The 12,942-nt window shown below is 38.1% G+C and overlaps 1 protein-coding gene across 13 annotated transcripts in view; it reads left to right on the top strand.

Annotated features, from left to right (window-relative positions):
- The window catches only part of TTLL5 (tubulin tyrosine ligase like 5), a 240,495-nt gene extending 228,632 nt beyond the window's left edge, over positions 1 to 11,863 (top strand). For all 13 annotated transcript variants that reach the window (XM_074327194.1, XM_019733592.2, XM_019733593.2 and 10 more), the window contains one exon: positions 11,218 to 11,863. In XM_074327194.1, the coding sequence (XP_074183295.1) occupies positions 11,218 to 11,240 (23 nt within the window). In that variant the 3' untranslated portion in view covers positions 11,241 to 11,863. The remainder of the gene's footprint in view (positions 1 to 11,217) is intronic.
- The last annotated feature ends 1,079 nt before the right edge of the window (positions 11,864 to 12,942 follow it).

Below are 12,942 nucleotides of genomic sequence, written 5' to 3'. Positions count from 1 at the left end.
AGTATTCTCTACCATTCTTCGTTACTAGAACTCTCTATAAAGAAGTTAAATCTTTTTAAGAAAGTAAAGAAACTTTTTTGAAATCAAATTTAATGATTTAGTGATTTATAAATGCAGATTTTCTACATATACACAGTATATATAAATATTTTATATATAAACATATATGAATATATCAGATATACTGAAGTGGATTATGCTTCAAAACTAGATAGATCTTAGAATTAAATCCCAGGAATCAAAGGATTTCAATCAGCCTCGCAATTTTTAAATTTTCGTAAAAGGGAAGTTATTAAATATCCCTATGAAAAAAAGAATAAAACCTCTACAAACAAGTTAAATGGTCTACTCTTGGGTTGCTATCTAAATGTAGTTACAAAAAAAAACACTTTTCACTGAGCGACATTTGGAACTCATTCAATTAGATTTATATTTCTAGTCCCTGATGTAATTTTATCATGCCCAGCTTACTGGTTGGTAATAAGAAAATGAACCAGAATAAGACGAACATGGTTTTTACAAGTTTGTAAGAGTTAAATATACTTTCAAAAATGAGTTCTGTACATTTTTCTTAGAAGAATTAGGCTTCTTGTGTACATGACTTTAGTTGTTTACATTAGAATTCCTTAAAATAGCATTTTATTGAAACTGTTCGACGCTCATTTTTGCAAGGAGAAAGTAAATCTCCCCCGTAGATGGACACTTGAGCCCATGTTGGTTTTAGCCTGTAAGAGTTAAGCCAAGTGCCTATACTGTTCATTAGACATGAAGAAGAAGGATTTCTGGGAGGGGACGAGAGCTTGGTAGTGCTGCTGTGGTCAGCCCTCTCCCTTCTCCCGTGTGGCTGCATTTCAGAGTGACTCAGGGGCTGCCTTGGCTCTGAACAAACGCCTTGCAGCTGTGCCCGGCGCCTTTGTGTCACCCAGGCAGGGTTTCATGAAATGGATCTGCTGCTCTTGTGCCTGTGTTGTTCATTCCTACATACTGGAGCCGTGCCCGGGAAGGTGAGGGGCCAGCAGGTTGGCCCTCACTCCCCAGCTGTCCCTTTCTCCTAATGTCACTCAGGATATAAATAAATCAATTCATTCAGTCTCTGTCTTATCAAACCAAAGCGTTGCCAGACGCTACTACCAGGGCCACTCTGATCAGTTGGAAAGACTTAGGGGACAAATCTAAGAGGCACCACTTATACAGCCTTTGCATTTAGGTAATTTTAAAAATTAAGTTCTTACTTTGATTTCTCTTACTCACCTCAGACCTTGGAAGGAGAAAAATCACTCCATTTACATGTGCGTAGTGTTTGAGGTCGGGGCCTTCTTTACCGGCCTGGAAGTCATGAATTGTCTCTCTTCTCAGCTGGGAAAGCCACGAGTCAGATGAGCTCATTGAAATGCTTCATCTCTTGCGTACGGACGGCTGATGGGTGGTAGGAACCCTGGTCTGCAGCAGGGACTGCTGCTCATCACACCAGGCCTTTGCTGTTTGCACATGCATAGTTTGCACTGTTAGTTGGAAGTCGTTTGCTACCCATAGGGAACACTGCTAATGATCATTTCCCACATCAGTCAATCGAATATTTACCCAGCAACTGCCATGTAAATATTTACATGGCAAAATGCTGGGAGCTCAGGTCATGTGAAGGTTTGTAAGACGTGGTCTTTGCACTTAAAAGAGTATAGCAGGGGAAATAAGTGATATGTGCAAGACAAAGTGTTCCCCTCCTCCCCGGCAAAAAAGGGAAAAGAAACAATGATTTTTATATAGTTTAGGAAAATCTGTCCACCATTCCCTCTCAGGGAACTTAAGCCTCAAAGTGAACATGGAATGTGAACCTGCTGGTCCCTCAGTTGTTCTCTATTCCTAGGTGCCTCTTGTAGTGTATTCACCTTGGCAAATGTCAATCACAGTATTGAAAAATATTTTTATTCACTGTGTTAAAGTAACACAAGCCAGTTACTTTAACCTGGTGCTAATGGAAGAACTGCAGGCTAGAAGAAAAATAGGGTTTGTAGGACTCTCTGGTAGTTGCCAGATGAATAAAATGTATTTTACAGGTGCTTTAAGAATTTTAAGAGTAAGTCTCATGATATTTTATGTTTGTATTGCTCGTTGACTTTAGAACTAATCTAATAAGATGTACTAACCTAATACGATGTAACTTCGTTTGTTTGATAAACTCAAAGTGAATATATATATATATAGTATGATCCATAGACATTTTACCAAACAAAAACAAAGAATTTCCAGGTCAGGGCATCAAAGCAAAAAAGAAGATGGGTTAACTTCAAAGATGGTTTTTCAAAGTAAAAAAAAAAAAAAAAGCCAGGCTATGACCATGGCCACAGAAGCACCTAGGGGGCAAATGCAGTCACCTTATTGTCCTGTGTACCTTTCCTGCCCTTATGACCCCAACAGTGGGTCACCAGGCAGGAGGAGGAATTGAAGCAGCTCTGGACCAGAATTACGGCCGCGTGTAACGGGAATAGGCAAATCCCAAGGTGGAGGGTCTGGCAAGAAACCCTTCATATAAAGTTCATCTAAAGTTCTCCATGTAACTGTCAACCAGAAATAAACCCTCCCCTCCCACCTGACGTCCACCCCCTCACACACTGAAAGAAAATTACCTGTCTTGAACCTTTGTGCTGAGTGAGATGGTGTGGGGAATTCTACCCTGATCATTTATTATTGAAAAATGGGACGTGTAAGCTTGGGCATGAATTCATATTCCCTAGGTGCCCTGAAAAACTTCAGATTGAGAATTTAGTTTAAGGTGGTCCTAAGTTAGTACTGGCTCCAGGCACTTAATAGAGTCAAATTCTTATTTTTGCTGGAGGAATCCTCCTTCAACTGAAATCGCAAACAATTACCACAGAAAGTTCTAAGAACTGTGAAGTCACAGAGTAAAAATCAAAAACAATAAGGAAACACGGAACTATAAGCAAAAGCCAGCAAAAATAATAGATAACCGTTTTAGATCTGCGAAGGCTAAGATACTGAAATTACCAGATATACAATAAAAAATAAATTTTCTCGTATGTTTAGAGAAATTAAAGAAGGGACTAAAAGTCTGAGTAAAACCAAGAGATTAAAATTATGACCAAGCAGATCTGACAAAGAACCAAGTTTGAAAGTCATTGGATGGGCTTAACTATAGATTAGACCTAGTTGAAGAGAGATTTAATAAGCCCGAAGATGTATATTTAAAGAAGTTATTTGGAATACAGCACAGAAAAAAAAAAAAAGTGGTGAAAAACCAAGTGAGAAAGCCTAAAACATTCCTAATTGGAGTTCTGGAAAGAAAAAATGGGACAGGGACCATATTTGAAGAGATAATGGCTAAAAAAAAACTTCTAAAACTAATGAAAGGTACACAAATTGCAGTGAATCACGAGAAATCCACACCTAGACGTACCATAACTTTAGAATACTAAAGACAAAAATGTTAAAAGCAGCTGGAGAGAAAATAAGGCTTTCCAAAGGAATGCCAATTTGATTGACAGAATACTTCTCAACAGCAATAGAGGAAACCAAAATACAGTGCAATGTTGCCATTGATGAAAGAAAATAATTACCAAACCAGAAATGTATTTTAAGCAAATTATCTTTCAAGGATGAGGATAAAATAAAGACATTTTCCAACACATAAAACCCCCCAAAATTGGTCCCTGGTAAGGCTTCCCAAAGGGAAGGATTCTAAAGAATGTATTTCCAACAGAGGAAGGTGATACCAGAAAAAGGTCTGAGATGCAAGGCGGAATTATGAGCAAAGAATGTGTAAAAATATGGGCAAATATAAACATAACCAATAAAATGATGATAATGTTCTTGTGGTGTTAAAAAAAAGGGAGGAAAGGGAGGGAATGAAAATATTCAACATCAGTACCATGTAAATCAAAGGGAGGATATGGTCAGAGTTAAAGTAGTCTAACTTGATTTTATACCATGAAAAGTTTAAAAATACTGATTAATTTCAGCTCTACATAGTTAACATATACAAATGCAAAAAGGAATAGAGTAACTACTAAAAGAATAGAAATATAAAACTTCCAAGGTAGTAGAGACAAATGGAATGAGGAGAAAAAATAAATCCATAAGGAGGAAAAGAAAGCACAGAAAAGGTGGAACAAATAGCACAACTTAAAACAGTAGAAATAAATAAAAATATTAATAATTACAAAACTGTGAGTGGACTGAATATTCCAGTTAAAGTCAAAGACTGAATCACTCAACAAATATTTACTGAGCATCTACTATGTGCTGGACACCATTCTAGGTGCTAGACACACAGCAGTGAACAAAGCACCCAAAACCCCTAATAGGAGAGATAGACAACAAACCAAATAAGTAGCACAAATAGTTCATTGGATAGTGGTAAGTGTTCCAGAGAAAAAAATAAAACCATGAAAGAACACAGAGAATGAGGAGACTCACTATTCTAGATAGGAATAGTCCGGAAGAGGGGCGTTTGAGTGAAGACCTGAAGGAATTGAGGGAGTCAGCCAGTGGATATTTAGGGAAGGGAATTCCAGGCAGAGGGAACAGCATGAGCACATGCCTTGAAGGGGAATTGTGACAGCTGTGTTTGGGAAATACTAGCAGACCAATGGGGCTGCAGTGTAGGAAGCAAAGAGGAGAGTGAGAATAGGTAAGACTCCCGAGACTATGAGGGGCCAGCCAGATCATGAAGGCTGCACGCAGTGGGCCAAGGAAATAACTTGTACTTTTCTGAGTTACGTGGGAGCCAGCAGAGGGTTCTGGGCAGAGGAGTGCATGAGCTGATGGTGAATTTAACAGGCTTTCCATGACATCAGGCGGGGGCAAGGTAGGAGCAGTAGAGATGGCGGGAAATGGTCAACCAGAGATGGATATACTGCCAGCCTAGATTTTAAAAAATCCACTTTTAGGCCGTTTAAAAGAGACATACCTAAAACACAAGGATATAAAAAGGATGAAAGAAAAAGGTTGGGAAAAGATACCAGGGCATGTAGTTATATTCATCAGACAAAATAGATTTGAGGACATTAAGAAATAAAGAGAGTCACTATATTATGTCTGCAAGTTGTAAAGATTCACCAGCAAAGTGTTTAACCTTTTCTTATTGACTTACTTTAGTATATTTACTGATTTTTAAAATTAAACTTAAAAAGTATTTGTGAAAAATACAAAACCATGAAGAGAAATAGACAAATTCACCTTCATATTGGAATGTTTTAATGTAACTCAGTAATTGGTAGATCAAGCAGTCTGAAAATCAGCTATGTTTTAGAAAATTTGAACCACACAATTAACAGATTTAACAGGTGTGTGTGGAACATCACACTAAATAAATGCATAATACACATTCTTCGCAAGCGTCTGTGGAGTATTTGCAGAAACTATGTGCTAGGCCTTAAATCGCATTTCAAAGATTATATTCCCTGATCATAATGCAGTAACAAAAACATAACTGGAAAATCCTCATGTATGTAGTAATTAAAGAGTTAACTCATCAAGAAAATCATAATATAATTAGAAAATACTATTTATAAAAACCTGAGGAATGTAGCTAAAGCAATATTAAAGGAAAATTTATACTTACAGTAAGGAGAGGGGAGAGGCTGAAAATTAATGTGCTAAGTATCTGACTTATGAAAATGAAAAACAAAATAAATCCAAAGAAAGTAAAAGTAAAGATAAATAAATGATAATAAGGATAAAAGAGGAAATTAATAAAATAGAAAATAAGCATACAGTCAAGAGGAACAAATAGAAACATTATCATACATGCCTCAGAGATTAAACAGATGGTAGGAAGATACTATGAATAGCTTTATGCTGAGACATTTTTAAAACTTTGGTGAGATGGATACAATTTTAGTGTTTCACTTACAAAATTTACTCAAGAAGAAATATAAAGTCCAAACAATCCTTTAATTATTAGGAAATTGAATCAAGAACAAAACTTTTCCCACAGATACACCAGGCTTTTATGATTTCACTGAACATCCATGGAGCAGATAAACCAATCTTCTACAAACTGTTCCAGGCAGAAGAAAAGAGGGACCACTTCCCAATTCTTATTATCTTAATCTCAAAACCTAATGAGGACAATCCCCCCCAAAAGTTCTAAAGTTACAAGATCTTCTTAATTGTAGATATATTATAAATGCGAAAAATTCAGAGTAAAACATTAGCAAACTGAGTGTAGCAATGTTAAAAGAGACATTACATCATAATCCAGTTAAGTTTATTCCAGAGATTCAAGGCTTGTTTAATAGTAAAAAATTGACTAATGTAATTTACTGCAGTAACAGATTAAAGGGGGGGAAAATCATAGGCTCCTCTCAGTGGACACAGAATTAGCATTTAATAAAATAAAAGTCAACATCCTCATGACGTTAAAAAAAAAAAAAGTCCTCACTAACTGAGAATAGAAGGAAAACCTAATAGTAAAGTACGTCTACAAAAAGCCAAGAACCATCACACTATTTGTTGGGAAACTTTGAAAGCATTCTGTTTAAGATGAGGAGCAAGACAAGGGAGCCCCTCACTTCTGCTGAGGGTTGGACGTCTTCAGTTGAAGTTGTCGTCGTCAGTAAAGTACAAGGAAAGCAGATGACATAGGAATCAGACAGGAAGCAGCAAACCTGTCATTCTCAGATAATGTGTTTATCTGATTGGAAACCCCAAAAGAATGTTCAAATAAATGATTAGCTTTGTAAGAGAGTTTTCCAAAATCAAGTACATTTCTGTACATCAGCAACAAAGAGGGAGAGCCTGTGATTCTAGAAAAGATACCCTTTGTATCAAAGGTATAATCATCAAAATGTATAGTGTACCTAGGGAAAAAATCGAACAAGATGTATCAGACCTATTATTTAAAAATATTATAAAACTTTAAAAAGAGGCCCTTTAAAACAAATTAATGGAGCAATATATACATGTTCATAGATGAAAAGTCAGTTTGTAAAGATGTCAGTTTTCCCCAAAATTGATCCATAGATTTGAGAGGGTATTATTTTTTTATTATTATTATTATTTGACAAGCTGATTCTAAAATTTATGTGGAAGAAAAAAAGGCCAAGAATAATCCTTCTACTCATAAAGAATGGGAATGAGAGATGAGATATTCTTACCAGATACCAAGAATTCATCCCACGATTCTTATCAAGCTAAAGTAATTAAGACAGCGTGGAGTTGTCATAGAACACAGAACCCTAAAACGGGTCTCCTATATGGAAACAGTTGATGACAGAGAGACATTGCTGTTAAAGGAAGAAAGGATGGACTTTGCAATAAATGATGCTAGGACAATTCGTTACTGTGTGGGGAAAGTGAAATCTTTGCTTTACACTGTGCACAATTTTAGGGTGGATTAAAGACTTAAATAGGAAAGGCAAAAGTGTCCATCTTTCGTAAGACATCATAGGACAGTGTCATTATGAACGTGATGTTAATGGAAGGATTTCTTAAATTAGACCCAAAAAGTACAGACTTATAAAGATGAAAACTGATAAATTTGACTTTGTTCAAATTAAGAAATTCTAGTCTAAGACACCACAGAGATATTATGGGTTTTTTTGTTTTCCTTTTTCCTTGAGTCCTTATTCATTAGAGATACATTCTGAAATATTTATGGGTGAAATGATGTGCTATTTTGGGTGTACTTTCAAGTATACCAGGAAAAAAACCTGGAGAGAGAGATGAAACAAGGTAGATTGTTGATAATTATTGAAGGTAAACGATGGGAACAGCAAAGGGTCTTATACTACTTTATTTTCTGTGTATGTTTGAAGTTCTTTATTTGAAAAGTTTTTTTTTAAAAGAAACCATCCATTTTAATGGTGACTGTCCTAGATTTTCTGGAAACCTTAACATTTAAAAAAAAACATTTTCTAGAAAGGTCACCAGTTAAGTGTGCATCTAACTGCTATCTAATAAATCATGAAGCAACCTTTAAAAATACCATAAACAAGGTGAAGAGACAAGTCATAAACTAGGTGAAGGTATTTATAACACATAGAACCAAGAAATTGTATCCAAGATATTGAGCAAAGGACTTTAAAAATCAGTAAGCAGTTTCTTAGATATGACATCAAGGATAAGCAACAAAAGAAAAATATAGACAAAGTGGACATCATCAGAATTTTCAAGTTTTGTGTTTCAAAGGGCATCATCAAGAAAGTGAAATGCCAACCCACAGAATGGGAGAAAATATCTGCAAGTTATGTGTGCGATAAAGGACTTGTACCTAGAAGATACAGAGAAATCTTACAGCTCAATAATAAAAAAGAACTCAATGTTTTAAATGGGCAGAGGATCTGAACAGACATTTCTCCAAAGAACATGTGCAATGCCAGTAAACATACAAAAAGATTCCCAACATCATTAGCCACTGGGGAAATGCAAATCAAAACCCATGAGAATACTACTTCACACCCACCAGAATGGCTATAACAGAAAGACAGACAATAACAAATGTGAGTAAGGATGCAGAGAAAGTAGAACCTTCATACATTGCTGATGGGACTGTAAAATGGTGCAACTGCTTTGGAAAATAGTTTGGCAAGTTTGTCAAACCGTTAAACATACCTTACCATATCACCCAGCAATTCCATTCTTATGTATATACCCACCTGAAATGAAAACATATGTCTAAACAAAAACTTGTACATGAATGTTTATAGCAGCATTATGAATAATAGCCAAGAGGTGGAAACAACCCAAATGCCCATCAACTGATGAGTGAATAAATATTAGGTGGGTGCAAAAGTAATTGCAGTTTAAAAGGTTAAACATAATTGCAAAAACCACCTAATATTCACCATTACTTTTGCACCAACCTAGTAAAATGTAGTATATACAAGGTGTGATCAAACAATGTGGTGAATGTTTAAATAAAAAATAAAAAATTTACAGTAAAAGACACATTGCCATTAATCCCCCTCAAAATACTCTCCCTCACTTCGATCACACTTATGCCATCCTTCTGGCCGCTTTCTGAAGCAGTTCTGGAAGTCCTCTTTCATGAGTGTCTTTAGTTGCATTGTCATGGCTGCCTTGATGTCCTGAATCAATTCAAAATGTTTACCTTTCATGATCATTTTGACTTTGGGGAAGAGCCAGAAGTCACACGGTGCCAGATCCAGTGAACAAGGTGGATGAGGACACACTGTAATGTTTTTATTTGACAGAAATTGCCTACCAGAAGCTATGTGTGACATGGAGCCTTTCCATTGTGATAAAAAAAAATACGGTGAATGCTGCTGCCAAGTGCCATCCAATGGAAAGGCAGGGATCTTCAATATGGGAAGCGACACGTCGAACCTTAGTAACAGTGTGTGAAAAGTTTCAACTTGCTCAGTGCAGTCAATCGGGTGTGAGCTACTCTTGAGGGAAGGTGTGTTTTAAAATGTGCCGTAAATCATCCTCCATCATGACAATGCTGTGTGTCACACATCACTTCTGGTATATGGCAATTTCTGTCAAATAAAAACATTACAGTGTGTCCTCACCCACCTTATTCACTTGATCTGGCACCATGTGACTTCTGGCTCTTCCCCAAAGTCAAAATGATTCAGGACATCAAGGCAGCCATGACAGCACAACTAAAGACACTCACGAAAGAGGACTTCCAGAACTGCTACAGGAAGTGGCAAGAACGATGGGTTGTGTTCAAAGTGAAGGGGAATATTTTGAGGGGGATTAATGGCAATGTGTCTTTTATTGTAATAAATTTTTATTATTTAAACATTCACCGTATTTTTGTATCATACCTTGTACACACAATGGAATATTATTCAGCCACAAAAAGGAATAGAATAATGGCATATGCTACAACATGGATGAACCTTGAAGACATCCTGTAAGTGAAAGAAGCCAGACACAAAGGACGACATATTGAGTCCACTTATGTGAAATGTCCAAAATAGGCAAATCTATAGATATAGAAAGTAGATTAATGGCCACCTAGACCTGGGATATGAAATGTGTGAGGGTGATGGCTAAGAGGTATGGGGTTTCATTTTCTTTCAATGAAAATGTTCTAGAATTGATTGTGGTGATAGAACTCTGAATATACTAAAAGCCACTGAATTATACACATGATGGGTGAATTGTATGGTATGTGAATTATGTCTCAATAAAGCTGTTGAAACAAAAGATCGATAAACAGCAACTCAATAGGAAAATAAACAAGACACATTTCGCAGAAGAAAAAACATGTATGCACAATAGATACTTGAAAAGATGCTCAGTTATTCCTCATCAGGGAAATGCTAATTAAAACCACAGGAGGATACCATTGTATACTCACTTGATATGCAAAAATTTTAAACTCAGACAATGCCATTGTTCCACATGTAGAAAAGTGGAGAAATGAGGGAAGCTCATCCATTGACAGAGGGGGTATGAGGTACAAGCACTTTAGAAAATAATAGGGCATTATTTTTAGAGAGTTGAAGATGCAAGTATTTATGACCTGGCAATTCCACTAAGTATATACCTAAGGAAACTCTCCCGTTGTATGCTGAGATCACATGTAAGCGTAATCACAGCAGCACTATAAAATTCAAAACCACATAAAACTAAACAATGTAATATTTAGGGACATAAGTATATATAGTAAATATTTAACCTGTTATTAAAAAGCAAACAAGAGAAGGAGAAACACAAAATTCAGGATAGTAGGTATGGAAGGAATTGGGAGAGTCTCACAGGGGATTCTGGGTGATGGTGATGTCCCTTTTCTTCAACTGGCTGGCAGGGTGTATGTGTCTGTTGTGGGGATGGGGGCAAGGGATACAAGGCAGAGTGTTACCTGACAGCCTGACAGCCTGAGGAAAGATTTAGACAAACTCAGAGCAGTTTTTCCATGCGGCTCAATGTTGAACGTTAATAATGCTGACCCTGAGTTTCTAGGAAAGGTTAACAAATTTAACATCTTCTATTTGAGTATCAAAAGGGATAAAGTGTTCTTATCCAGGTGGGAAAAAAAGAAAGAAACTAAGAGAACTACACAAAAGGGCAGCAGCAGCAGAATGCAAGTGTTTTAAAAAGGTTTCCAATAAAAGTGGTTAAAATGGAAAGTTTTCTACTTCAAGCTAAACTTCATTTATTCGGGCCACACACCTTCTTTATTCTTCAGTACCGCTAACTAAGCAGACATTGCTGTAAGTATGATAAGTAAAACCCCCTTCTCTCGTTCGGGTCACTCAGTGGTTGATTTTCTCTCTTCAGATCCTGCTCACTCTAAGAGATGAAGCCCAGACATGCGGAGGAAGAAGCCACTCACTACTCCCTCGACCCCTGGTGCGTGACCGAGGGTGCAGCATCCACGAGCGCTGCAAGGGGTCCATAGTATTATTTTTGCGGCTCTGGTCCCCAAAGCCTTGGAGCAGAAGTGGCAGTAGATTGTTGCCAGTCATCCAATCCAGACTTTTACGGAGATGACAGGAAAACACATCAGCTGGATTTCGATGGAACTCGGCAGCGGGGACGTTCAACTGGTGATATATACCCCGAGCGAGCACGCGTGTACATTTTACCCCCTCCCCGTCCCCCAACTGCTTAGGTCTTTCTGTCCCTGCCCTGCTACCACACAGAGGTGACATAAAAGAGGCTCTTTGGCTATTTGCATTTCGCTTCCTCTTCTTTTCCAGATTGCAGTACTAAGCTTTACTTCCTACAAGCCGAAAATCCCAACAACGTTGTCTACCAAAGTTGTTCTTCCCTTTGCAGAGGGTTTGGGGAGAAAGGGGAAGCTTCCATCACCAGTTTCCCAGGGAGTGGAGGAAAGTCGCTGCGCTGCTGATCACGTGAGCCATGGTACAGGCTCCCTTTGGAATTACTGATTTCTAAAATTAATAAAGTAATTCGATTTTTATTTTCTTTTTTTCCATTTACTAATTTCCCAACAATCAGTATTCACAAACGAGACTGAAATGGGACCAACTCGTCACTTTATTTCATTGTGGAGCAATTTTTTAAACTTTATTTTAGAAATGTGAGCTCTAGAGAGATGTTTTATTCTTATATTTTCTTTCAGCAGATGGTGGGCCCAGGCTATTCCCCAAGGGCGGCTCCCGCACCTGGGAGGCCGGTCTGTGCAAATGCCTCCATTATCAGACCCCAGCAGACAGGTCCTCCGGCGGCATGTGACTCTGCAGGGACACAGTGTTTACCTAACCAGCTCATCAGAGCGATGCAGGGCAGCCTCTCGGCTTCCCACCTGCCTGTCCTCTGCTGCGCTTTTGATGCCTCATCTTTCCCAGGTCCTCTCTCTGGCTTCTGCTGGAGAAAAAGTTGAAAGGTGGGCAGCAGAAGCCACCAAAGGATTCGCTTAGCGGCCCTAGGGTGTTATCGGGTGAAAATCCAGAGTCTGGGGTTTCTCCAGCCATGTGCTGTAGACTCAGCTTTGAAAGCCCCAAAGAACAGTGACACCCAGAACGGCGGAGAGAAAGGGACTTTGTTGCCTTTGTGGTGGATGAAAACAAAGGTTTAAGCACATTGAAGCATTTTGTTGGCCTGCAAAGGATGAGGTCTGTAGGTTGCAAGAGAAACGAGAGAATGTGTTACAGATGTTCTGGGACTTCTGGTTAGTAGCCTGAGGACAACTTAACTGTTTGCTAACTTGGTTGTGAATCGGTTAGGAGACGAATTTGAATTCCTTTATACTCCCCCCGCTGATGTTTAGAATTGGGAAATAAGGTGTTTGGGCAGACTCACCCTATGGGCCTTGTGAGAAAGGATGAGAGGCTGTGAGCCCAGTAAAGAGCTTTTAGATCAACTAGCGTGCTTGGACTTGCCCCAAGTAGCCAATCAGAATTGAGTCCTCGAGTTAATCTTCCTGCATTTCCCACGTGCTGATCAGGTGTAAGACCAGACTCCAGATCTCGCCCATCACTTACCCAAATACACTCAAGTCATTTTTAGCAGGACTAGACAGCTCTTGGTAATAAACCA

This window comes from Rhinolophus sinicus, linkage group LG03, assembly GCF_036562045.2.
Source record: "Rhinolophus sinicus isolate RSC01 linkage group LG03, ASM3656204v1, whole genome shotgun sequence".
NCBI classification, from domain to species: domain Eukaryota; kingdom Metazoa; phylum Chordata; class Mammalia; order Chiroptera; family Rhinolophidae; genus Rhinolophus; species Rhinolophus sinicus.
This window is presented reverse-complemented; position numbering and strand designations above follow the sequence as displayed.